Raw genomic sequence first — 27242 nt, 5'->3', positions numbered from 1 at the left:
ACAAAATGAGAAAAAAAAATCCAGAAAATCACATTGTAGGATTTTTAATGAATTTTATTTGCAAATTATGGTGGAAAATAAGTATTTGGTCAATAACTTTGTTATATACCCTTTGTTGGCAATGACACAGGTCAAACGTTTTCTGTAAGTCTTCACAAGGTTTTCAAACACTGTTGCTGGTATTTTGGCCCATTCCTCCATGCAGATCTCCTCTAGAGCAGTGATGTTTTGGGGCTGTTGCTGGGCAACACGGACTTTCAACTCCCTCCAAAGATTTTCTATGGGGTTGAGATCTGGAGACTGGCTAGGCCACTCCAGGACCTTGAAATGCTTCTTACGAAGCCACTCCTTCGTTGCCCGGGCGGTGTGTTTCCCTAAAGGTTAAACAAAAGGTGGATGGTTTGAGGACACATGTTATCATATAGTGTAGCTTGAAATTAAAAATCCTTGTATTTGAATCTCACATTTCTCTCAGGTCTGTGATTATCAGGGTGGAGTGACTCACTCTGTCCCCATAGTACAGCCGTGGTCAAATGTTTTGAGAATGACACAAATATTGGTCTTCACAAAGTTTGCTGCTTCAGTGTTATAAGATATTTTTGTCAGATGTTACTATGGTATACTGAAGTATAATTACAAGCATTCCATAAGTGTCAAAGGCTTTTATTGACAATTACATTAAGTTATGCAAAGAGTCAATATTTGCAGTGTTGACCCTTCTTTTTCAAGACCTCTGCAATCCGCCCTGGCATGCTGTCAATTAAATTCTGGGCCACATCCTGATTGATGGCAGCCCATTCTTGCATAATCAATGCTTGGAGTTTGTCAGAATTTGTGGGTTTTTGTTTGTCCATCCTCCTCTTGAGGATCGACCACATGTTCCCAATGGGATTAAGGTCTGGGGAGTTTCCTGGCCATGGACTCAAAATGTCGATGTTCTGTTCCCCGAGCCACTTAGTTATCACTTTTGCCTTATGGCAAGGTTCTCCATCATGCTGGAAAAGGCATTGGTCGTCACCAAACTGTTCTTGGATGGCTGGGAGAAGTTGCTCTCGGAGGATGTGTTGGTACCATTCTTTATTCATGGCTGTGTTCTTAGGCAAAATTGTGAGTGAGCCCACTCCCTTGGCTGAGAAGCAACCCCACACATGAATGGTCTCAAGATGCTTTACTGTTGGCATGACACAGGACTGATGTTAGCGCTCACCTTGTCTTCTCCGGACAAAGTGTTTTCCGGATGCCCCAAACAATCGGAAAGTGGATTCATCAGAGAAAATGACTTTACCCCAGTCCTCAGCAGTCCAATCCCTGTACCTTTTGCAGAATATCAGTCTGTCCCTGATGTTTGTCCTGGAGAGAAGTGGCTTCTTTGCTGCCCTTCTTGACACCAGGCCATCCTCCAAAAGTCTTCGCCTCACTGTGCGTGCAGATACACTCACACCTGCCTGCTGCCATTCCTGAGCAAGCTCTCCACTGGTGGTGCCCCGATCCCGCAGCTGAATCAACTTTAGGAGACGGTCCTGGCGCTTGCTGGACTTTCTTGGGCGCCCTGACGCCTTCTTCACAACAATTGAACCTCTCTCCTTGAAGTTCTTGATGATCCGATAAATGGTTGATTTAGGTGCAATCTTACTAGCAGCAATATCCTTGCCTGTGAAGCCCTTTTTGTGCAAAGCAATGATGACGGCACGTGTTTCCTTGCAGGTAACCATGGTTAACAGAGGAAGAACAAGGATTTCAAGCACCACCCTTTTAAAGCTTCCAGTCTGTTATTCTAACTCAATCAGCATGACAGAGTGATCTCCAGCCTTGTCCTCATCAACAATCTCACCTGTGTTAACGAGATAATCACTGACATGATGGCAGCTGGTCCTTTTGTGGCAGGGCTGAAATGCAGTGGAAATGTTTTTTTGGGATTAAGTTCATTTTCATGGCAAAGAGGGACTTTGCAATTCATCTGATCACTCTTCATGACATTCTGGAGTATATGCAAATTGCCATCATCAAAACTGAGGCAGCAGACTTTGTGAAAATTAGTATTTGTGTCATTCTCAAAACTTTTGACCACGACTGTACTCTGAATGACCACCATCTCAGGTTTCACACCGGACCATCTATAGGACCATGATGCTTTTATGACTGTATGACCTCTGGGATATGTGTAAGAGCAGGACAGGTCCATTGTTGACCCCTTCAAGGTACAGATACTCTGAGTGGGGTAAGTCACACCCAGTACCACTGCAACACAGTCACACATCACAATGACATTAAATTAAGCCCAAACCTGTTGGCTCACGCTGACAGTAGAGTTTGTCCACACTTGTTTAGCGTAGTTGCGGAGTTGAGTGAGAAGAGCAACCACAGACAAGTCTCCCTCTGATCCCTCTGACGCAGTTTGTTTCACAGAGAGTTATGTAAATCACAAGTGCATGTGTGAAGAACAGCTCCTAAATATGAACAAAGAAATTAACAATGCACACTAGAAAAACATTCAGTCATTTTTTTGGTAACAATTAAAAAAGTATATAGATTGAATAGCAAAGAATAGGAGAAAAATGGTTACTGAAAGATTATGAATATGGCCATACGGGTCACGACCTCCGCCGAAGCTGCCTCCTCTCCTTGTTCGGGCAGGATTCGGCGTTCGTCGTCACCGGTATCTAGACACTGCCGCTCCTCAGCTCATCATTCCATTTGTTTTGTCTTGTTTATTACACACACATGGTTCATATCCCCTCATTAGTACCTGTATAAGTATTCCCTCTAGTTATTGTGGTGGAGCTACTTTGTATTTTGTATCGCCGGGATATTCACCCGTGTGCCTAGTTTTCTCCAGTGCTCCGTATTTACCGCACTGGAGTGTTTTATGCATTGCTGCGTACCGCTGTGTTCCTGAATAAACCATATATTCTGTGATTTACCCTCCTGCCCCTGACTCCATCCAAAATCACCCGCTACAGAATCACACACCTGAATCGTTGAGTCAGCAGGAGCAGAGAACATGCCTGGAGTTGTGGAGCGGGTCCGGGAGCATTCCAACATGTTAGCCAGCTTGGGAGAAGCGATGGATCGGGTTTTCCAGGTCGTCCAACGCCTGGAGAGGAGAGGACCCGACCCTTCGGGACCAGCTGAGCGACCGGATCCAGCCACCCACACCCCAGCGACCAGAGCTATTCACCTATCACGACCGAGGGAGTACGACAGGACAGCGGCCCGTTGCCAGGGTTTCCTCCTGCAGCTGGACCTCTATTTTTCGACCATCAGCCCTGCTCCATCGGATCGGGAGAAGGTGTCCGCCCTCGTCTCCTGCCTCTCGGGGAAAGCCCTGGAGTGGGCCAACGCGGTCTGGAGTGAAGGAGGAGACGCGTTGGACAACTACGGGGCGTTTGCTCGTCTCTTCCGGGCAGTATTCGATCACCCCCCCGAAGGAAGAGAGGCGTGCGAGCGGCTGGTCCAACTGAGGCAGGGGACGAGGACCGCGCAGGACTTTGCCCTGGAGTTTAGAACTGCTGGTGGACATGGCCATCCGGTTGGACAACCTGCTAACTTCAAAAGGATGTCCTGGAAGAGGCCTGCCTGTTTCACCCCCCCTCAACCCCGATTACGTTCCGATGGAGCTGGGTGGTGCAGCGATCCGGGAGAACTGAGGACGACAGTGCCAGTGTCACTCTTGTGGCAAGAGAGGACATTCTGCTCTATGCTGTCGTCAGGGTTCTTCCGGGTCTGGAGGTGGCAGGCAGGGCACTCATTCTCCCCCAGGTAGTGCAAACCCACACTCGTTCAGAGCCCTCTGCTGTGCACTACACCATACACGTCAACTTCCCTGATTACCCGGTAGTTCCCCAGTGTAAGGCACTGGTCGATTCAGGCGCAGCTGGGAACTTTATGGACAGATCTTTAGCTAATAGTCTCTATATTACATTGGTTCCCCTACTCATTCCATTGCCCATCAAAGCACTTGACAGTCGACCATTAGGATCAGGGTTTGTTAGGGAAGTTACAGCACCAGTCACAATGATTATGCAGGAGACCCATAGGGAGCAAGTCACCTTCTATATTATTGAGTTCCCTGTTGTGTTGGGTCTTCCCTGGCTCACACTACGCGACCCCACCTTTTCATGGCCGCAGAGGGTTCTCACCGGGTGGTCATGAGAGTGTCAGGTTAGGTGTCTAGCTGTTTCCGAATGCGCACGGTGGAGACCAGACACTACCTCCACCGTGCGCATTCCCCCCGAATACCTCGATTTGGCGCACGCGTTCTCCAAATTGCGCGATAAACCTCCGGGTAGACGCTGTGCCTCCCAGGAGTCATGTATATCCCTTGTCGCAGGCTGAAGCGGAGGCTATGGAGACATACGTCTCCGAGTCCCTGCGCCAGGGGTTCATCCATCCCTCCGCTTCGCCCGCCTCATCGAGTTTATTTTTCATGAAGAAGAAAGACGGAGGTCTGCACCCTTGCATTGATTACCGGGCACTTAATCAAACAACCATTCGCTATAGTTATCCTCTACCCCTCATCTCCTCTGTTATCGAATCAATGCATGGAGCGCGCTTCTTCATGAAATTAGATCTCCGGAGTGCGTACAACCTGGTGCGTGTTCGGGAAGGGGAGGAGTGAAAGACAGCATTCAGCACAACCTCGGGGCATTATGAATACCTGGTGATGCCGTACGGGTGGATGAATGCTCCCTCAGTCTTCCAGTCCTTTGTGAACGAGGTGTTTCGGGACATGCTGGGTCACGGTGTGGTGGTCTACATTGATGACATTCTGGTGTATTCCGCTACGCGCGCCGAGCATGTGTCCCTGTTATCGCAAAGTGCTGGGCCGACTGTTGGAGAATTACCTATATGCCAAGGCAGAAAAGTGTCTGTTCTTCCAACAGTCCCTCTCCTTCCTCGGATACCACATCACCACCTCAGGTGTGGAGATGGAGGGAGACCGCATTTCAGCCGTGTGTAATTGGCAGACTCCAACCCCAGTAAAGGAGGTGCAGCGCTTTATTGGCTTTGCCAACTACTATCTGAGTTTTATCCGGGGCTTTGGCAAGGTCGCAGCTCCTTTCACCTCCCTGTTGAAGGGTGGGCCGTCCCGGCTCCGCTGGTCTGCTGAGGCTGACAGGGCTTTCAGTAACCTGAGGGCTCTGTTCACCTCAGTCCCGGTACTGGCCCATCCCAATCCATCATTACTGTTCGTAGTGGAGGTAGATGTGTCCGAGGTAGGGATAGGCGCTGTCCTTTCCCAACACTCGAGCACGCCACCCAAGCTCCGCCCCTGTGCCTTCTTCTTGAAGAAGCTCAGCCCGGCGGAGCAGAACTACGACGTTGGTGATCGGGAGCTGTTGGCTGTTGTCAGAGCCCTGACCGCGTGGAGGCACTGGCTCGAGTGGGCGAAACACCCTTTCCTTGTCTGGACGGACCACTGTAACCTGGAGTACATCCGGGCAGCGAGGAGACTAAACCCTCGCCAGGCCAGGTGGGCCTTGTTCTTCAGCCGGTTTGATTTCACGCTGTCATACATACCAGGCACAAAGAACGTGAAGGCAGACGCACTGTCACGGCTGTATGACACAGAGGAGAGGCCCATAGACAACACCCCCAACCTCCTGCATTGTGGCGCCGGTAGTGTGGGCAATGGAATGGAATTGGGCATAGAGCGGGCGTTACGCACAGAGCCATCTCCACCTCAGTGCTCAGCTGGGCTGCGGTACGTGCCGTCTCTTGTCCGTGATCGTCTTATCTATTGGGCACACACGTCCCTCTCCTCTGGTCAACCAGGTATCGGTCGTACAGTGCGCTGCCTGACCGGGAAGTACTGGTGGCCTACCTTGGCTAAGGACGTGAGGGTATATGTCTCCTCCTTCTCGGTGTGCGCCCAGAGTAAGGCACCAAGGCACCTCCCAGTGGGTAAGTAACATCCCTTGCCAGTTCCACAACGGCCATGGTCCCACTTGTCAATTGACTTCCTCACTGATCTTCCCCTCTCTCAGGGTAATACCACCATCCTGGTCGTTGTGGACCGCTTTTCTAAAGCCTGCCGCCTCCTTCCTCTGCCCGGTCTCCCCACGGCCCTGCAAACAGCAGAAGCCCTGTTTACTCACGTCTTCCGGCACTACGGGGTGCCAGAGGGCATAGTGTCTGACCGGGGTCCCCAGTTTACGTCCAGAGTCTGGAAGGCGTTCATGGAACGTCTGGGGGTCTCGGTCAGCCTGACCTCTGGGTTCCACCCCGAGGCTAAAGGGCAGGTGGAACGGGTGAATCAAGATGTGGGTAGGCTCCTGCAGTCCTACTTCCAGGACCAGCCGGGGGAGTGGTCGGTGGTTCTTGCCATGGGACGAATATGCCCAGAACTCTCTCCGCTCTCCTCCACTAACCAATCTCCCTTTCAATGTGTTTTAGGTTATCAGCCGGTCCTGGCACCGTGGCATCAGAGCCAGACCGAAACTCCTGCGGTGGATGACTGGTTTCGGCACGCGGAGGAGACGTGGAACACTGCCCACGTCCACCTCCAGCGTGCCGTGCGTCGCCAGAAGGCCAATGCTTATCGCCACCGCAGTGAGGCCCCGGTCTTTGTACCGGGTGATCGGGTCTGGCTCTCGACCCGGAACCTGCCCCTCCGCCTGCCCTACCGGAAGCTGAGCCCGCGGTTTGTGGGGCCGTTCAAAGTCCTGAGGAGAATAAACGAGGTTAAGTATAGGTTACTACTCCCTCCTGATTACCGTATTAACCCCTCGTTTCATGTGTCTCTCCTCAGGCCGGTGGTGGCTGGTCCACTCCAGGAGTCTGAGGTGTGGGTGGTCCCTCCGCCCCCTCTGGACATCGAGGGGGCCCCGGCGTACTCCGTCCATTCCATCCTGGATTTGAGGTGTCGGGTGGGGGGCCTTTAGTACCTCGTGGAGTGGGAGGGGTACGGTCCGGAGGAGCGGTGCTGGGTCCCGGTGAGGGATGTCCTCAATCCCTCCCTGTTGTGGGATTTCCACCGTCACCATCTGAATCGCCCCTCTCCGCGTCCTCCTGGCCGTCCCCGAGGCCGGTATCGGCGCGCTGCTTGAGCTGCGCGTCAAGGGGAGGGGGGTACTGTCACGACTTCCTCCGAAGCTGCCTCCTCTCCTTGTTCGGGCAGGCTTCGGCGTTCGTCGTCACCGGCCTTCTAGACACTGCCTCTCCTCATCTCATCATTCCATTTGTTTTGTCTTGTTTATTACACACACCTGGTTCATATCCCCTCATTAGTACCTGTATAAGTATTCCCTCTGCCCCCCCCCCCCCCCCCCCCTGTCTTTGTGTGTGTTTAGTTATTGTGGTGGAGCTACTTTGTATCGCCGGGATATTCACCCGTGTGCCTTGTTTTCTCCAGTGCGCCGTATTTACCGCACTGGAGTGTTTTACGCATTGCTGCGTACCACTGTGTTCCTGAATAAACCATAAATTCTGTGATTTACCCTCCTGCGCCTGACTCCTTCCAAAATCACCCGCTACGATACCTGACACAGACCAGAGAAAGACCACCAACACACTTCCTTCTGTTCTCAAGCCTTTTGTTGCATCTCCCACCCTGCAGTCTTAGAAACATAAAGATAGACAACAAACACACTTTATAACTGGTGAAAAACTACAACTGATACTTCAATTAAGCAGGAAAAAGCACTTATTATAACAGATGTGTAGCACTGTAAGACACATGTTTCTGTCGATTGATTTAAACCTGTTTTATTCTAAGGACCATGACTATAACATTGAGTGTTGGGACCCAGGCCAACAACATATCCTGGTCTCCTCTACATAGTCAATTATATATATTTGAAATACAGTCTTTATTAAAACATTTATATGGAATCAGCAATGCTAAACAAAACAAAATATATGAAACCACACTCCATCATTTTACTATATTATTCACATGCAAGCATTCATATTGCAAAAAAATCAAATTAATTAGAATGGTAAGGTTCAGTATAAGCTGTTATCAAGTTACAGGGTGAAGAGAGAGAGGTTTGGTAGGAGACATTACTGGCTTTGTGAAAACAGAATAATGTGATGTCTGTGGTTGACACCAACTAGATGTACTGAGGGGCTAAAATGGGGATGCAGAGCTGGCGTCTTGTCTTCATGATGCCTCTTCCTAACAACACGTCAGTGAAGGTCTTTACAAGAAATGCATTTTTGTGCCCATAACAATAGGCTTATGGTTTCTCTGTGTATTCTGTATGTCTCACCAGCTACACTAAAACCTGGTGTTTCCAGTGTACTGTACTACAGTGCTTTCTACTGGCATCTCAACACAACAACCATCAATATGACAAAGACAGTCTATTGAGTAGCACTGGGGCGGTTGAATTTCACAGCAGCATACTGGACATCCTCGTCCTGTTTCTGTGGCTGAGGCAGTTGAACGGTGGAGTGCAGAGGCACTTCCTGTTTTTTGTGGTGGACACTGGCGTAGTGAACGTCATCATGCTCGCCTGTGTCCGCTCTCTGTGCTGCAGTAGGAGCCATGGCCATGCCTGAGACGTTGTCATACACTGGACTAGAGTCTCTCTGATGGAGAGAAAGGACAGACAACATGAGGATTGAAAAATAAATGAATACCACAGTCATTGGCAGAGAAAGTGCCCACTTCTGTTGTTCAGGGGAAAGGAAAGTTAGGTTCAAAATACTCTATCCCTGACAAATAGAAACGCTGCTAAGGGTGATGCACACATACCATTCTCAGTCAGCTGATTCCAACAGACTCACCTGTCCATGCTCTGCTGTGTCTCTTCTGTCTCTTATGTCAGAGGTGGATATGGAGGCCTTCTTCCTGTTTTTGTGAATGAAGGAATTAATAAACAAATGAACGGATGAATTAATAAATAAATTAAAATAATGTTAAATATTTAGATCAATGATAAAAAACTAAATGTGAAAAAGGGTAAATTCCTCTCACTCACCTGAACCACATGAAGCCAGAGAGACAGAGGATGAGAATCAGAACAACCACTATGATTCCTACAGCTGCTTCCTTCAAAGACGATTGTTCCCCCACAGACAATACAGGAGAGTGGAGATTCTTGTAGCCTTCTATAGTCCAGGAGTAGCTGCCTGCATCCTCACTGCTGACTGGGTCTAGGGAGAGGTAGTTATCTTGAGTCTTTGAGTTGGTGAGACGTTGTCCGTTCTTGTACCAGATGTAGGTGGGGTTGGGGTTGTCAGTCAGAGTACAGGTGGTGCTACAGGTCAGTGTCAGAATCCCTTTCTCTGTGGCAGGAGTCACCTTCACCTGCAGACCTGAAATTAGGTGTAGAAACATCACTTTGTCAGTACTCTGTGCCATAGACCAAGACTCCATATCGTAAACTGTTGGTGTAATATTACCTGTGTTAGTAGTTATAGAAGTAGTAGATATGATATATTACCTGTGACAGTCAGAGTTGTTCCAGGGAAGCTGTACCCCCATTCTGAAAACTGTGTTATAAATCTGAACTTGTACTCAGCTGAATCACTCTCTCTCATGTCTTTGAATCTCAGGGTACAATCTTTCTCTTTGTCCACACCAAACACCACAGGATCTGCACACTCTGAGGTCAGGATTTTAAGCCCTTCATCACGTTTCTCTTGGATATACCAGTTCGCTTCTGAGACTATATGACTACTTGGATGTTGATATGTGCAGGGCAGTTCCACTGTTGAGCCCTTCATAGCACAGATACTCTGAAGGGTGTAAGTCACGTTGAAACAGTTCTGACCCAGAACACCTAAAACAGCGGAGGCCCATTCATTAATTTTTTCAATAAATGTATTCAATTATTGTTAAATCAGCTGATTCAGGACTGAAAAATAAAATTTTAGTAATAATCGCCATAATCTTTGCAAACGTTTAAAAAAACGGTAGTTGTATTCAGACTTACACACTGCAGGAGAGCAGAGAGCCTCACAGCCTTTGACAGCACAGGAGTAGCTGTCTGAATAGTAAATCTTGACAGAGTGTTGTTGGGAGGTGGCTTCATCTAGACGTTGTCCGTTCCTGTACCAGATGTAGGTGGGGTTGGGGTTGTCACTGGTGGTGCTACAGGTCAGTGTCACCTCCTGTCCCTTCTCTGCGTTGGTGGGAGACACCATAACTTGGCTTTTTTCTTCACACTTTGTTGCCGTAGTTGCTGAGTTGCATGTGAATGGAAACCTTTGATGAGCATCACTCAGTGAAGTGTGAGAGACAACTATTTATAATGAAGCGGAGTCTATGGCATTCATACTTAAAGGGATATTTCAACTAAATTACAAAATGACATATTGGTTTCCTCATCTACAAATAACTTCCATAAGCTACATAATCATTTCTAAATACTTTAGGATGATTTGGACATGAAAAGCGAAGTATGATAATATTGGTACTATTGAATAGCATTGGATTTTTCCCACAAATGCTAAAACTTTTCTGGAAACAGTGGCCAGGTAAACAAAACGAAAGCATGGATTGCTGTCATTCCTTGTCCATATACTGCTTAAAGGGTAAGAAAACCAATATGTAATTTAGGTGAACTATCCCTTTAAGCATGTTTTTCTGAATTGTTTTATGACATTTTAGAATTGTATGTTCATCAAACAATCTAGAGAAAGAGTGTAAGATGAATGAGCCCATACCTTCCACAGACCAGAGAAAGACCACAAACACACTTCCTGCTGTTCTCAAGGCCATTGTTGCATCTCCCACCCTACAGTCTTAGAAACATAAACAACAACTCACTCTATAGCTGGTGAATTACTACACCCTACACATCAATTAAGGGGTGAACAACAGTCACTTATTGAACAGACCTGTCTGTAGCACTGTATACACATAATGATTCATGTATTGCTTCAAATCTGTTTTAATATTACAACCCTGACTATAGCTTTGATACAAGGGTCCCTATCAATATCATTACCCAGAAGAACATGGTTCATGACAAAAACATACTATCAAACACTATATTATGAAGTGAAGTGGAGAGGTGGACTGACGATTTTGCAGGTTTTCCTACTTACAAAGCATGTAGAGGTCTGTAATTTTTATCATAGGTACACTTCAACTGTGAGAGACGGAATCTAAAACAAAAATCCAGAAAATCACATTATCATTTTTAAGTCATTAATTTGCATTTTATTGCATGACATAAGTATTTGATACATCAGAAAAGCAGAACTTAATATTTGGTACAGAAACCTTTGTTTTCAATTACAGAGATCATACGTTTCCTGTAGGTCTTGACCAGGTTTGCACACACTGCAGCAGGGATTTTGGCCCACTCCTCCATACAGACCTTCTCCAGATCCTTCAGGTTTCGGGGCTGTCGCTGGGCAATACAGACTTTCAGCTCCCTCCAAAGATTTTCTATTGGGTTCAGGTCTGGAGACTGGCTAGGCCACTCCAGGACCTTGAGATGCTTCTTACGGAGCCACTCCTTAGTTGCCCTGGCTGTGTGTTTCGGGTCATTGTCATGCTGGAAGACCCAGCCACGACCCATCTTCAATGCTCTTACTGAGGGAAGGAGGTTGTTGGCCAAGATCTCACGATACATGGCCCCATCCATCCTCCCCTCAATACGTTGCAGTCGTCCTGTCCCCTTTGCAGAAAAGCATCCCCAAAGAATGATGTTTCCACCTCCATGCTTCACGGTTGGGATGGTGTTCTTGGGGTTGTACTCATCCTCCTTCTTCCTCCAAACACGGCGTGTGGAGTTTAGACCAAAAAGCTCTATTTTTGTCTCATCAGACCACATGCCCTTCTCCCATTCCCCTTCTGGATAATCCAGATGGTCATTGGCAAACTTCAGACGGGCCTGGACATGCGCTGGCTTGAGCAGGGGGACCTTGCGTGTGCGCTGCAGGATTTTAATCCATGACGGCGTAGTGTGTTACTAATGGTTTTCTTTGAGACTGTGGTCCCAGTTCTCTTCAGGTCATTGACCAGGTCCTGCCGTGTAGTTCTGGGCTGATCCCTCACCTTCCTCATGATCATTGATGCCCCACGAGGTGAGATCTTGCATGGAGCCCCAGACCGAGGGTGATTGACCGTCATCTTGAACTTCTTCCATTTTCTAATAATTGCGCCAACAGTTGTTGCCTTCTCACCAAGCTGCTTGCCTATTGTCCTGTAGCCCATCCCAGCCTTGTGTAGGTCTACAATTATATCCCTGATGTCCTTACACAGCTCTCTGGTCTTGGCCATTGTGGAGAGGTTGGAGTCTGTTTGATTGAGTGTGTGGACAGGTGTCTTTTATACAGGTAACGAGTTCAAACAGGTGCAGTTAATACAGGTAATGAGTGGAGAACAGGAGGGCTTCTTAAAGAAAAACTAACAGGTCTGTGAGAGCCGGAATTCTTACTGGTTGGTAGGTGATCAAATACTTATGTCATGCAATAAAATGCAAATTCATTACTTAAAAATCATACAAATGTGATTTTCTGGATTTTTGTTTTAGATTCCGTCTCTCACAGTTGAAGTGTACCGATGATAAAAATTACAGACCTCTACATGCTTTGTAAGTAGGAAAACCTGCAAAATCGTCAGTGTATCAAATACTTGTTCTCCCCACTGTAGGTCAGCAATTTTACTGCTTCCTACAAGAACACAAAACATGTAGGCTACATTTCAAGAGGTCTTTAAAAAGCCAGCTAGGTAAAAAGCCTATGTCTTAATTAAAGGGGCAGTGTTGTCTCCCGAATGGCGCAGTGGTCTAAGGCACTGCATCGCAGTGCTAGCTGTGCCACTAGAGATCCTGGTTCGAATCCAGGCTCTGTCGTAGCCGGCCGCGACCGGGAGACCCATGGGGCGGCGCACAATTGGCCCAGCGTCGTCCAGGGTAGGGGAGGGAATGGCCGGCAGGGGATGTAGCTCAATTGGTAGAGCATGGCGTTTGCAACGCCAGGGTTGTGGGTTCGATAAAATAATGTATGTGCTAACTGTAAGTCGCTCTGGATAAGAGCGTCTGCTAAATGACTAAAATGTAAATGTAATGTATTGAGACAGGCTTGACTATGCAAATACGCCAATAGGCAGAGGGGTAGCCTACGTTGTCTAATTCTCTGTATGGTAATAATACTTCATTTTATTTTGTATAGTGGTTTCTTGCATCATGCAACACAATGCAATTTACAGTCACCTATTTAGCCCATGGTGTTACAGACCAAGTAAAAAATCATTAATTAATGTCAAGCCTTTAAGGTAAAAACGTTTTTTAAATTCTCATGCAATGTAGGCCTGCATTGAACACCACATATAGGATACTGTAGGCTATATCATAGAAATCAAAAGCTATTTCCATGTAAAAATGTTATGGGATTGGCTCCATTGGTTTTGTTGTTAGGCCTACATTATGCTCAAATAGCCACTACTGGCTACTGTCTAAAACTGTAAGGGTAAAGCCTCAGTGTTCACTGTAAACGAGTACCGGGAGTTGCACAAAATTCTTACAATGTTCAAGTTTCCGCTCACAAGACCTAAAATTTGCTTAGTGCCCCAAAACATTAGAGGGAACATTGGTCAGGACACAAGTAGCTGATACAGAACTATACTTCCTCTTTAAGACATTAGTCTACACTGAGTATACAAAACATTAGGAACACCTGCTCAGGTGACCAGGTGAAAGCTACGATCCCTTATTGATGTCACTTGTTAAATCCACTTCAAATCAATGTAGATGAAGGGGAGGAGACAGGTTAAAGAAGAATGTTTAAGCATTGAGACATGGACTGTGTATGTGTGCCATTCAGAGGGGGTGAATGGGCAAGACAAAATACCTATTAAGCGCCTTTGAAAGGGGTATGGTAGTAGGTGTCAGGCGCACCGGTTTGTGTCAAGAACTGCAACGCTACTAGGTTTTTCACGCTCAACAGTTTCCCTTGTGTATCAATAATGGTCAACCACCCAAAGGACATCTAGCCAACTTGACACAACTGTGGTAAGCATTGGAGTAAACATGGACCAGCATCCCTGTGGAACGCTTTCGACACCTTGTAGAGTCCATGCCCCGATGAATTGAGGCTGTTCTGAGGGCAAATGGGGGGGTGCAGCTCAATATTAGGAAGGTGTTCATTCTGCAGAACAAATCACCAAGAGAAGGTAGAATGGTAATGTAAAAGGTACTTCCAGAGTGAAGAGAGGAGTTTGGTTGGATACATTATACTGTGTGAAACAGAAGAGTGAGTTCTGTGGTTGACACCAACTAGATGTACTGAGGGTCTAAGAAGGTGAAGCAGATCTGGCTTCCTGCACCCATGATGCCTTTTCCTGACAAACAACACGTCACTGAAGTGCTTATAAACAATCTTTTTGGAGCACACGTACTATACTAGAATGAAAGTTGGAAAATATCCATATTAAAATCCTTTAAAATAAATGCAACAACATAATTGGACTGTAACAATAGGCTTATGGTTTCTCTGTAGTTCTGTATGTCTCACCAGCTACACTAAAACCTGGTGTTTCCAGTGTACTGTACTACAGCGCTCTCTACTGGCATCTCAACAACACAACAACCATCAATGTGACTCAAAAACAGTCTATTTTGCAACAGACAGGCACTTCCTGGTTTCTGTGGTGGATGCCGGTGTAGTGAACATCATCCTGTCCGCCTGTGTCCACTCTCTTTGCTGCAGTAGGGGTCCTGGCCTGATGTAGCCAGGTGGTAAATGCACATTGCTGTATTCATTTCTATCCACTAGATATCCATTTAAGAGATCAGTAAATAATGTGTAGAAGGTGTTATGGGATTGAGCCTGCACATTGTGTAAGAGTGAGAGCAAGCAATTACATTAAAGAGCTGTTGTAATCCATTATGGGTCAAATGTTACTTTAGATGTATTACTTTAGGTAAATAATACTTTTTTTAAATCTTACTGTTGTACTGAAATATATCATATTTTGCATCATCTGCAATGTATAAGAGTTTGTTTTGTAATATTTATGCCAGATGGTCATGTTATCCTGTTGATAATTTCAGATTGACATGAGGATGTTAGCTTCTTGCTAGCTGAATACCAGTGCTCTCAGAACCACGTTGTGGAGAGATGGGGGTCTGGGTGAGATGAGGATCTACTGTTGCATGTGGGTTTAGGGTATCACGTGGACAGTGTGTTTGTAAATATTCATATTGTATTTGATGACAGAATGGATTTTAGTTTTTCATGCACAACGTCATTTTGTTGATGGACATCTTGTACTCAGACATTTGAAACATTGGAAAGTCTATTCTAACTGTGAACATTGTGGTCTTTGTATTTTCTTGTATTTTCGTTGTAGAAAGCACAGCCACTACCGTTTATGCATTTCACTTTGTACTTATTTAATCTGTACTCAGATTGTTTTTATGCACTTTACTAACAGATTTATTTCACTTGATGGTGATTTAGACTGAACTTTACTTCATGGTGACTTCACCTTGTGGTGATTTCCACCTTACATCATCCTTTTTTAAATGTAAGCTTTGACAGAATAAACAACCCCAAATTAGTTTTGTGTCCTGTGCTGGGTTTACTTTCACCAGGCTACACAGATGTTGTCATACACAGGACTCAAGTCTCCCTAATGGGAGAGTCAAATAAAGTAATACCACAGTCATTGAGTCCATCTCTACACAGATATCATACCCAGGACTCGAGTCTCCCTAATGGGAGAGTCAAATAAAGTAATACCACAGTCATTGAGTCCATCTCTACACAGACCACTGCAGTTCTCAGTCAACTGATTCCAGTAGACTCACCTGTCTAGGAGAGTGGAGATATTCAGGTCCTTCTACAGCACAGGAGTAGCTGCCTGCATCCTCACTGCTGACTGGGTCTAGGTACAGGTAGTTATCGTACAGGTAGTTATCAGGTAGAGTCTTTGGGTCGGTAAGACGTTTTCCATTCTTGTACCAGATGTAGGTGCACAAAATTCTCACAATGTTCAAGTTTCCTAGAGTCTTTGGTGCTACAGGCCAGTGTCAGATTCCTCTGTCCCTCACTCATTCATTCACTCACTCACTCACTCACTACATCACAATGGACTTACTGCCAGAGTGTCATACTATGGTGACCTGGTCCTCATGTTCAGAGCTGTGTACGTGTCACTGTTAGGATCGGGTGGACTCTCTGTTGGAGAGAGACACACAGAGTCATGGGTAACTGCATACGTGGAGTGTGTCTGGAAGTGGGCGTTGCGAAACAAGTGGGAGGCTCAACCCAAGTGGTGTATTGAAACCTAACAGCTAATTTGGCAGATTGGTTGCCACCCAAGACCGTTTTGCGTGGCTGCTTGCTGCTTCCTTGTAGCATTTTAGCTAAGCCCTTTTCCTAACCTCAACCTCATTATACTAAACTGCTAAGTTAGTTATCCTAACCTGCCACGTTAATTCTCCTAACCTGCTACATTTATTCTCCTAACCTGCTACATTGATTATCCTAACCTGCTACATTTATTCTCCTAACCTGCTACATTTATTCTCCTAACCTGCTACATTTATTCTCCTAACCTGCTACATTTATTCTCCTAACCTGCTACATTTATTCTCCTAACCTGCTATGTTGGTTCTCATTACCTTCCACGTTAATGATCCTAACCTGCCTAACTGGCTTAGCTAAAACGCTACAATGAAGCAGGAAGCAGCCACGCAAAACAGTCTTGAGTGGTAACTATCTGCCATCAATTAGCTGTTATGTTTCGACACACCCACTGGTGTTGATCCACCCAATTACTTTGCAACGGCCACTTTCATGCACACTCCACGTATGCAGTTACCCATGACTTGCGCACACACACACACACACACACACACACACACAAATTAATTAGCACACAAATGAATACATTATAAGAGACTGACTGCCAGAGTGTAGTAGTCAGGGGATCTGGTCCTCATGTTCAGAGCTGTGTACGTTTCAATTTCAGGATCAGGGGGGACACTCTGTAGAGAGAGATTACAAAGTAATAATAATACTTTTTTACAACTAGTAGGAAAGAGACTGTCGTGATGCAGTATTGTGATGTCAGCAGTGTGGAGGTGGTCATAGAATCACCTGTGTCTGCTGTGGCATCACTCCCTCCTGTAGATCTCCTGTAAAGAGGGACAGAGTGAGTTCTGCTCTCTAGTGACCACTAGTGGAAGACTTACCTCTTCAGTGTGCAGTAGATGGTGATTAGAAGAGCTCCAGCAGTCAGAACAGCCCCCACCACAGGAACCCAGGGAAACACTGCTGCAGGATCATTAATACATGTTAGAAAATACTTCTGTCAAATCAGTCATTTTACAGAACTATAAAAATGGATATGACATCATGCAGCACTTACACAAAACTAAACTGCCCTCTACTATTTCACCAGAAGGACTGACTGACGATGAGGGCTTCTTTGGAGCATCTGGTGTTGAGGATGACAGAAAAGTGTACAGTCGTGGTCAAAAGTTTTGAGAATGACACAGGTATTGGTCTTCACAAAGTTTGCTGCTTCAGTGTTTTGGGATCTTTTTGTCAGATGTTACTATGGTATACTGAAGTATAATTTCAAGCATTCCATAAGTGTCAAAGGCTTTTATTGACAATTATACTAAGTTTATGCAAAGAGGCAATATTTGCAGTGTTGACCCTTCTTTTTCAAGACCTCTGCAATCCGCCCTGGCATGCTGTCAATTAACTTCTGGGCCACATTCTGACTGATGGCAGCCCATTCTTACATAATCAATGCTTGGAGTTTGTCAGAATTTGTGGGTTTTTGTTTGTCCAACTGCCTCTTGAGGATTGACCACAACTTCTCAATGGGATTAAGGTCTGGGGAGTTTCCTGACCATGGACCCAAAATGTCGATGTTTTGTTCCCCGAGCCACTTAGTTATCACTTTTCCCTTATGGCAAGGTGCTCCATCATGCTGGAAAAGGCATTGTTCGTCACCAAACTGTTCTTGGATGGTTGGGAGAAGTTGCTCTCGGAGGATGTGTTGGTCCATTCTTTATTCATGGCTGTGTTCTTAGGTGAGCCCACTCCCTTGGCTGAGAAGCAACCCCACACATGAATGGTCTCAGGATGCTTTACTGTTGGCATGACACAGGACTGATGGTAGCGCTCACCTTGTCTTCTCCGGACAAGCCTTTTTCCGGATGCCCCAAACAATCGGAAAGGAGATTCAGAGAAAATGACTTTACCCCAGTCCTCAGCAGTCCAATCCCTGTACCTTTTGCAGAATATCAGTCTGTCCCTGATGTTTTTCCTGGAGAAAAGTTGCTTCCTCGCTGCCCTTCTTGACACCAGGCCATCCTCCAATAGTCTTCGCCTCACTGTGCGTGCAGATGTACTCACACCTGCCTGCTGCCATTCCTGAGCAGGCTCTGCACTGGTGGTAACCCGATCCCGCAGCTGAATCAACGTTAGGAGACGGTCCTGGCGCTTGCTGGACTTTCTTGGGCGCCCTGAAGCCTTCTTCACAACAATTGAACCTCTCTCCTTGAAGTTCTTGATGAGCCGATAAATGGTTGATTTATGAGCAATCTTACTAGCAGCAATATCCTTGCCTGTGAAGCCCGTTTTCTGCAAAGCAATGATGACGGCACGTGTTTCCTTGCAGGTAACCATGGTTAACAGAGGAAGAACAATGATTTCAAGCACCACCCTCCTTTTAAAGCTTCCAGTCTGTTATTCTAACTCAATCAGCATGACAGAGTGATCTCCAGCCTTGTCCTCGTCAACACTCTCACCTGTGTTAACGAGAGAATCAGTGACATGTCAGCTGGTCCTTTTGTGGCAGGGCTGAAATGCAGTGGAAATGTTTTGGGGGGATTAAGTACATTTTCATGGCAAAGAGGGACTTTGCAATTCATTGCAATTCATCTGATCACTCTTCATAACATTCTGGAGTATATGCACATTTCCATCATAAAAACTGAGGCAGCAGACTTTGTGAAGATTAATATTTGTGTCATTCTCAAAACTTTTGACTACGACTGTACACAAAGTACAGTGCCTTGCAAAATAATTCATCCCCCTTGGCGTTTTTCCTATTTTGTTGCATTACAACCTGCAATTTAAATAGATTTTTATTTGGATTTCATGTAATGGACATACACAAAATAGTCCAAATTGGTGAAATGAAATTTAAAAAAAACAATGTTACAAAAAATTATAATAAATAAATAACGAAAAAGTGGTGCGTGCATATGTATTCACGCCCCTAAATAAGATCTGGTGCAACCAATTACCTTCAGAAGTCACATAATTAGTTAAATAATAATAATAATAATAATAATAATAATAATAATAATAATATGCCATTTAGCAGATGCTTTTATCCAAAGCGACTTACAGTCATGTGTGCAATACATTTTTACGTCTGGGTGGTCCCGGGGATCAAACCCACTACCCTGGCGTTACAAGCGCCATGCTCTACCAATTGAGCTACAGAGGACCACGTGTGTGCAATCTAAGCGTCACATGATCTGTCACATGATCTCAGTATATATACTGTATATATACCATATATACACCTGTTCTGAAAGGCCTCAGAGTCTGCAACACCAATAAGCAAGGGGCACCACCAAGCAAGCAGCAACATGAAGACCAAGGAGCTCTCCAAACAAGTCAGGGACAAAGTTGTGGAGAAGTACAGATCAGGGTTGGGTTATAAAAAAAAGATCTGAAACTTTGAACATCCCACGGAGCACCATTAAATACATTATTAAGAAATGGAAAGAATATGGCACCACAACAAACCTGCCAAGAGAGGGCCGCCCACCAAAACTCACGGACCAGGCAAGGAGGGCATTAATTAGAGAGGCAACAAAGAGACCAAAGATAACCCTGAAGGAGCTGCAAAGCTCCACAGCGGAGATTGGAGTATCTGTTCATAGGACCACTTTAAGCCGTACACTCCACAGAGCTGGGCTTTACGGAAGAGTGGCCAAAAAAAAGCCATTGCTTAAAGAAAGAATAAGCAAACAAGTTTGGTGTTCGCCAAAAGGCATGTGAGAGACTCCCCAAACATATGGAAGAAGGTACTCTGGTCAGATGAGACTAAAATTGAGCTATTTGGCTATGAAGGAAAACGCTATGTCTGGCGCAAACCCAACAGCTCTTATTACCCCAAGAAGCACGTTTCAGTCTTCCAGAGATTTGAGACTGAACAGAGGTTCACCTTCCAGCAGGACAATGACCCTAAGCATACTGCTAAAGCAACACTTGAGTGGTTTAAGGAGAAACATTTAAATGTCTTGGAATGGCCTAGACCTCAATCCAATTGAGAATCTGTGGTATGACTTAAAGATTTCTGTACACCAGCGGAACCCATCCAACTTGAAGGAGCTGGAGCAGTTTTGCCTTGAAGAATGGGCAAAAATCCCAGTGGCTAGATGTGCCAAGCTTATAGAGACATACCCAAAGATACTTGCAGCTGTAATTGCTGCAAAAGGTGGCTATACAAAGTATTGACATTGGGGGGTGAATAGTTATGAAAACTCAAGTTTTCAGTTTGTCTTGTTTGTTTCACAATAAAACATATTTTGCATCTTCAAAGTGGTTGGCATGTTGTGTAAATCAAATGATACAAACACCCCAAAAATCAATTTTAATACGAGGTTGTAAGGCAACAAAATAGGAAGCATGCCAAGGGGGGTGAATACTTTCGCAAGCCACTGTAATGTGATAAGCAGACGTTGTTAAGCAGATAATGGATCTAATTTATTGATCTATTGAATACAAGAATACACAACTCGTACTGTTGAAACATTATTATACATGATACAAGTAATTAATGGATAACAGGAGTTAATGAAATAAGCTACAGCTCTGAACACCCCCACCCCACAACACACACAGCACTCCTACTCCGAGACGAATGATCGATATGGATCCAGAGCTTGACATTATGCTACACAGGTTATCATGGTATTCAGACTTAGTATACTGTTAGAGAATGGGAGATGGATGACTCTTCACAATGTTTTCTATTGAAACATTATTTAGGGATCTGGAACCGGTGCCGGAGAGGAGGGAGATAAAGGATGACATGTTTGTTCTTTCTGGTGTTTTATCAGTGACCCTGAATGAGCAAAGCTCTTTCCACATAGACAGGAGTAAGGTTTCTCTCCAGTGTGTTTGAGCTGGTGTGTAGTCAGGGTGAAATCTTGAGCAAAACTAACTCTTCCCACACTGATCACAGCTGTAAGGCTTCTCTCCTGTGTGTATGCGTTGGTGTATAATCAGGGATCCTGATTGACTGAAGCTCTTCCCACATTGATCACAGCTATAAAGCTTCTCTCCTGTGTGTATGCGTTGGTGTCTAATCAGGGCTCCTGAATTATTAAAGCTCTTCCCACACTGATCACAGCTATAAGGCTTCTCTTCTGTGTGTATGTGCTGGTGTGTAGTCAGGGTTCCTGATTGATTGAAGCATTTCCCACAATCAAAGAAGGGGTAAGGCCTCTCCCCGTATGAATTCTCTGATGAGATTTTAAGGTTTTGGATGCATTGAAACTATTCCCACACTGAGAGCAGCAATGATGAAGTTTCTTTCCTATACCTCTCTGCTGGTGTTTCTTGAGGTGTTCTGATCCGGATAGACTTTTCTCTGTCTTGTGAGCATCATGATGTTGTTGAGGCTTCCCAGATGATAAGCTCCTCCCACTGAGAGAGCAATGATTAGGGCTGTCCCCTGTGAATCAAAGACATTGAATTGTTAGGTTTTGCAAACATGGGCCCATAAACAGATGGGTCGTTCCATGAAATGAATGTCTTTTACGTCCCTTTTATATTTGTTCAGTAGAAATTGTGCACCAATGTAACATTTTAAATGTGGTCCTCTGTAGCTCAATTGGTAGAGCATGGCGCTTGTAACGCCAGGGTAGTGGGTTCGATCCCCGGGACCACCCATACGTAAAAATGTATGCACACATGACTGTAAGTCGCTTTGGATAAAAGCGTCTGCTAAATGGCATATTATTATTATTATTATTATTATTATTATTATAAAATCTCTGTTATATTAAATAAAGTGCCCATTAAAACAGAACACATGGAGAATTCGATTGATCCGATTTTTATATGAATAAAGACTTGCTAAATTGAAAAATAATTCTGCATTTTGACAAGTCCCTCCGTCAACCCTGTGTAACTTTTAGAAAGATTTTAACCCACCTAATACAATAATTTCTCAAAGTTTTACCATCATTGAGTACGGTTACATGCGCAGAATAATATGATTATTATGAATAGTCAATTAGTATAAGAGTTTGATTTAAACGCTGACATGCTTTGAAAGAAGAATAATTTCTCTAATAATCCTGTTTACATGGACACATCTGAAATCAGAGTACCTGATGGGACTTTGATAAATGCCGAATATTGGCAATCAAAATAAACGTTCTACCACAGCTACCATGTTATTTTTGAGAAGCATATTTAATTCTGAGTTCGGACAAATAAAGTTTGTATGTGAAAACTATTTCTAAGCTGCATACTTTCAGTTTGTCCGAATTCACTGCACTTGCGCAAAATAAGTTAGCATGGGCTGCTTGTGTTGCACATGTACAGATTAAATACACCACTGTAACTCTGATTGAAGCGTTTACATGTCCTAATAATTCTAAACATTGCTCTGAAAACCAGTTGTTTTTAAAGGCGTATGCTTACTTTGGTTATGAGCTTGCACCAATTAAGATAACCAGAGTGAGGTGTTTACATGACTAATGCCATACTCGGCCTACTGCCATAATCAGTTTAATATTAAATTATGTGTGTGCATGTAAAGCCCTAGTTATTTGGTTACTTTGACAGTCATTTCTGAAGATTATTTATTTTATGTGATTCATTTACGTCTGTCCCTCATTTTACATTACATTTTAGTCATTTAGCAGACGCTCTTATCCAGAGCGACTTACAGTTAGTGAGTGCATACATTTTTCATACTGGCCCCCCGTGGGAATCGAACCCACAACCCTGGCATTGCAAGCACCATGCTCTACCAACTGAGCTACAGGAGGGCATTTTAAGGTCAACCCTTGTTTAAATATGGTGAAACTGTTCCTTACATTCTTTTTGCAAAAGTAACATTGAACATCAAATAGTTAAATCATAGAGTAAAAGCAGGTGAGCTGGTTCTAATCTTTTTGCCAATTTTCTGGTGTTTTGTGGTGGAAAACTGAGCAAGTAAACCCTTTTATCCTTAAATTGATATGGTAGACATTTTTTAACAATTACATTTTTTTGTGAAGCTTGCATTCAATTGCCAGTCCTTGTTGCACAAAACTAGCTTCCATTACCCCGGTCATAAGCACATTTGTGGCTGATTTAAAGGACTATTTTCCCAATGTAATGTACTGGTTTTGTTGTTTTCAGTCGTCTGCTGTTAAGGTCAACCCTGTTACTTTATTTGGCACATAGGCACTTACTATATCATTTCTATTTTATTTAACCTCGAGATGGGAAAACATTTTTTAATGAAGTTGTACACGAGCTCTTTATGACAGAATGTTAAAATTAGGTGAAATCCAAAGTTGATGACCAAGTTACACTTCTCAAAATTGGGTGGAACGACCAGATATGTTCATCAATATACAGTGGGGAGAACAAGTATTTGATACACTGCCGATTTTGCAGGTTTTCCTACTTACAAAGAATGTAGAGGTCTGTCATTTTTATCATAGGTACACTTCAACTGTGAGAGACGGAATCTAAAACAAAAATCCGGAAAATCACATTGTATGATTTTTAAGTAATTGATTTGCATTTTATTGCATGACATAAGTATTTGATCACCTACCAACCAGTAAGAATTCCGGCTCTCACAGACCTGTTAGTTTTTCTATAAGAAGCCCTCCTGTTCTCCACTCATTACCTGTATTAACTGCACCTGTTTGAACTCGTTACCTGTATAAAAGACACCTGTCCACACACTCAATCAAACAGACTCCAACCTCTCCACAATGGCCAAGACCAGAGAGCTGTGTAAGGACATCAGGGATAAAATTGTAGACCTGCACAAGGCTGGGATGGGCTACAGGACAATAGGCAAGCAGCTTGGTGAGAAGGCAACAACTTTTGGCGCAATTATTAGAAAATGGAAGAAGTTCAAGATGACGGTCAATCACCCTCGGTCTGGGGCTCCATGCAAGATCTCACCTCGTGGGGCATCAATGATCATGAGGAAGGTGAGGGATCAGCCCAGAACTACACAGCAGGACCTGGTCAATGACCTGAAGAGAGCTGGGACCACAGTCTCAAAGAAAACCATTAGTAACACACTACGCCGTCATGGATTAAAATCCTGCAGCACACGCAAGGTCCCCCTGCTCAAGCCAGCGCATGTCCAAGCCCGTCTGAAGTTTGCCAATGACCATCTGGATGATCCAGAGGAGGAATGGGAGAAGGTCATGTGGTCTGATGAGACAAAAATACAGCTTTTTGGTCTAAACTCCACTCGCCGTGTTTGGAGGAAGAAGAAGGATGAGAACAACCCCAAGAACACCATCCCAACCGTGAAGCATGGAGTTGGAAACATCATTCTTGGGGATGCTTTTCTGCAAAGGGGACAGGACAACTGCACCGTATTGAGGGGAGGATGGATGGGGCCATGTATCGTGAGATCTTGGCCAACAACCTCCTTCCCTCAGTAAGAGCATTGAAGATGGGTCGTGGCGGGGTCTTCCAGCATGACAACGACCCGAAATACACAGCCAGTGCAACTAAGGAGTGGCTCCATAAGAAGCATCTCAAGGTCCTGGAGTGGCCTAGCCAGTCTCCAGACCTGAACCCAATAGAAAATCTTTGGAGGTAGCTGAAAGTCCGTATTGCCCAGCGACAGCCCCTTAACCTGAAGGATCTGGAGAAGGTCTGTATGGAGGAGTGGGCCAAAATCCCTGCTGCAGTGTGTGCAAACCTGGTCAAGACCTACAGGAAACATATGATCTCTGTAATTGCAAACAAAGGTTTCTGTACCAAATATTAAGTTCTGCTTTTCTGATGTATCAAATACTTATGTCATGCAATAAAATGCAAATTAATTACTTAAAAATCATACAATGTGATTTTCTGGATTTTTGTGAAGCGTACCTATGATAAAAATTACAGACCTCTACATGCTTTGTAAGTAGGAAAACCTACAAAATCGGCAGTGTATCAAATACTTGTTCTCCCCACTGTATACTGCTCAAAAAAATAAAGGGAACACTTAAACAACACAATGTAACTCCAAGTCAATCACACTTCTTTGAAATCAAACTGTCCACTTAGGAAGCAACACTGATTGACAATACATTTCACATGCTGTTGTGCAAATGGAATAGACAACAGGTGGAAATTATAGGCAATTAGCAAGACACCCCCCAATAAAGGACTGGTTTTGCAGGTGGTGACCACAGACCACTTCTCAGTTCCTATGCTTCCTGGCTGATGTTTTGGTCACTTTTGAATGCTGGCGGTGCTTTCACTCTAGTGGTAGCATGAGACGGAGTCTACAACCCACACAAGTGGCTCAGGTAGTGCAGCTCATCCAGGATGGCACATTAATGCGAGCTGTGGCAAGAAGAAGGTTTGCTGTGTCTGTCAGCGTAGTGTCCAGAGCATGGAGGCGCTACCAGGAGACAGGCCAGTACATCAGGAGACGTGGAGGAGGCCGTAGGAGGGCAACAACCCAGCAGCAGGACCGCTACTTCCGCCTTTGTGCAAGGAGGAGCAGGAGGAGCACAAACAGAGCCCTGCAAAATGACCTCCAGCAGGCCACAAATGTGCATGTGTCTGCTCAAACGGTCAGAAACAGACTCCATGAGGGTGGTATGAGGGCCCGACGTCCACAGGTGGGGGTTGTGCTTACAGCCCAACACCGTGCAGGACGTTTGGCATTTGCCAGAGAACACCAAGATTGGCAAATTCGCCACTGGCGCCCTGTGCTCTTCACAAGCAGGTTCACACTGAGCACATGTGACAGACGTGACAGTCTGGAGACGCCGTGGAGAACGTTCTGCTGCCTGCAACATCCTCCAGCATGACCGGTTTGGCGGTGGGTCAGTCATGGTGTGGGGTGGCATTTCTTTGGGGGGCCGCACAGCCCTCCATGTGCTTGCCAGAGGTAGCCTGACTGCCATTAGGTACCGAGATGAGATCCTCAGACCCCTTGTGAGACCATATGCTGGTGCGGTTGGCCCTGGGTTCCTCCTAATGCAAGACAATGCTAGACCTCATGTGGCTGGAGTGTGTCAGCAGTTCCTGCAAGAGGAAGGCATTGATGCTATGGACTGGCCCGCCCGTTCCCCAGACCTGAATCCAATTGAGCACATCTGGGACATCATGTCTCGCTCCATCCACCAACGCCACGTGCACCACAGACTGTCCAGGAGTTGGCGGATGCTTTAGTCCAGGTCTGGGAGGAGATCCCTCAGGAGACTATCCGCCACCTCATCAGGAGCATGCCCAGGTGTTGTAGGGACGTCATACAGGCACGTGGAGGCCACACACACTACTGAGCCTCATTTTGACTTGTTTTAAAGACATTACATCAAAGTTGGATCAGCCAATAGTGTGGTTTTCCACTTTAATTTTGAGGGTGACTCCAAATCCAGACCTCCATGGGTTGATACATTTGATTTCCATTGATAATTTTTGTGTGATTTTGTTGTCAGCACATTCAACTATGTAAAGAAAAAAGTATTTCATAAGATTATTTCATTCATTCAGATCTAGGATGTGTTATTTTAGTGTTCCCTTTATTTTTTTGAGCAGTGTATAATGAATCAATGAATTGTTACAGAAGCAGACTCTAGTCTAATCCACACACCATGCTTCATACTTAATGAAATCAAATATCCATGTTCCTCTTCTCCTCTCTCAGTTCCACTCTGCCCCGGTGTTTTCCTGCAGTCGACTAGACCCAGCAGTAAAGTACCGGTAGACGGTCAACTTGGGGACTCCGGGAGGGTGGAGGGGGACAGGCTAGATTTGTCCTGTTGGCGGCAAGAAGTATTCTACATAGATTAACATTAAACCAAATATTTTATTAATTTAGTCTAAACCTCGGATTGATTTGGGTGCATCCCTCGAATATCTCATTTTACTTGAAATGTTCAATCGTTCACTACAACCCACAAATCTAAGAGCATTGGATTGGTGGAGGCATGGGCTAGTTTCCACCATATTTCTTATACCGGTCATTTCCTATCAAACAGCGAGGAAGAGGCGAAGCGAGAGGGATAACTGGGCCCAAAATCTGGCTTCTGCCTTATTTGATCGAATTAGGTTGTTAGGAATGTATATGTAAAAGTAGGACACGTGACATCCCG

At 44.9% G+C, this 27242-nt stretch overlaps 1 protein-coding gene across 1 annotated transcript; it reads right to left on the bottom strand.

Moving 5' to 3' along the window:
* Positions 1–7733: 7733 nt before the first annotated feature.
* On the bottom strand, positions 7734–26957 carry LOC311119932 (uncharacterized protein). Its single transcript, XM_084194578.1, has 13 exons — positions 26741–26957; positions 21494–21625; positions 17282–17350; positions 17011–17187; positions 16818–16898; positions 16007–16086; positions 15717–15793; positions 10618–10695; positions 9885–10133; positions 9393–9731; positions 8928–9264; positions 8734–8797; positions 7734–8535 (listed from the first exon to the last, which is right to left on the bottom strand). The coding sequence occupies exons 8-13, from the start codon at positions 10670–10672 to the stop codon at positions 8308–8310; spliced, it is 1272 nt and encodes a 423-aa protein (XP_084050704.1). The 5' UTR covers positions 10673–10695; positions 15717–15793; positions 16007–16086; positions 16818–16898; positions 17011–17187; positions 17282–17350; positions 21494–21625; positions 26741–26957; the 3' UTR covers positions 7734–8307.
* Positions 26958–27242: the final 285 nt, after the last annotated feature.

Source organism: Coregonus lavaretus (genome assembly GCF_964263955.1).
Source record: "Coregonus lavaretus genome assembly, contig: HAP1_SCAFFOLD_55, whole genome shotgun sequence".
Classification (NCBI taxonomy): domain Eukaryota; kingdom Metazoa; phylum Chordata; class Actinopteri; order Salmoniformes; family Salmonidae; genus Coregonus; species Coregonus lavaretus.
This window is presented reverse-complemented; position numbering and strand designations above follow the sequence as displayed.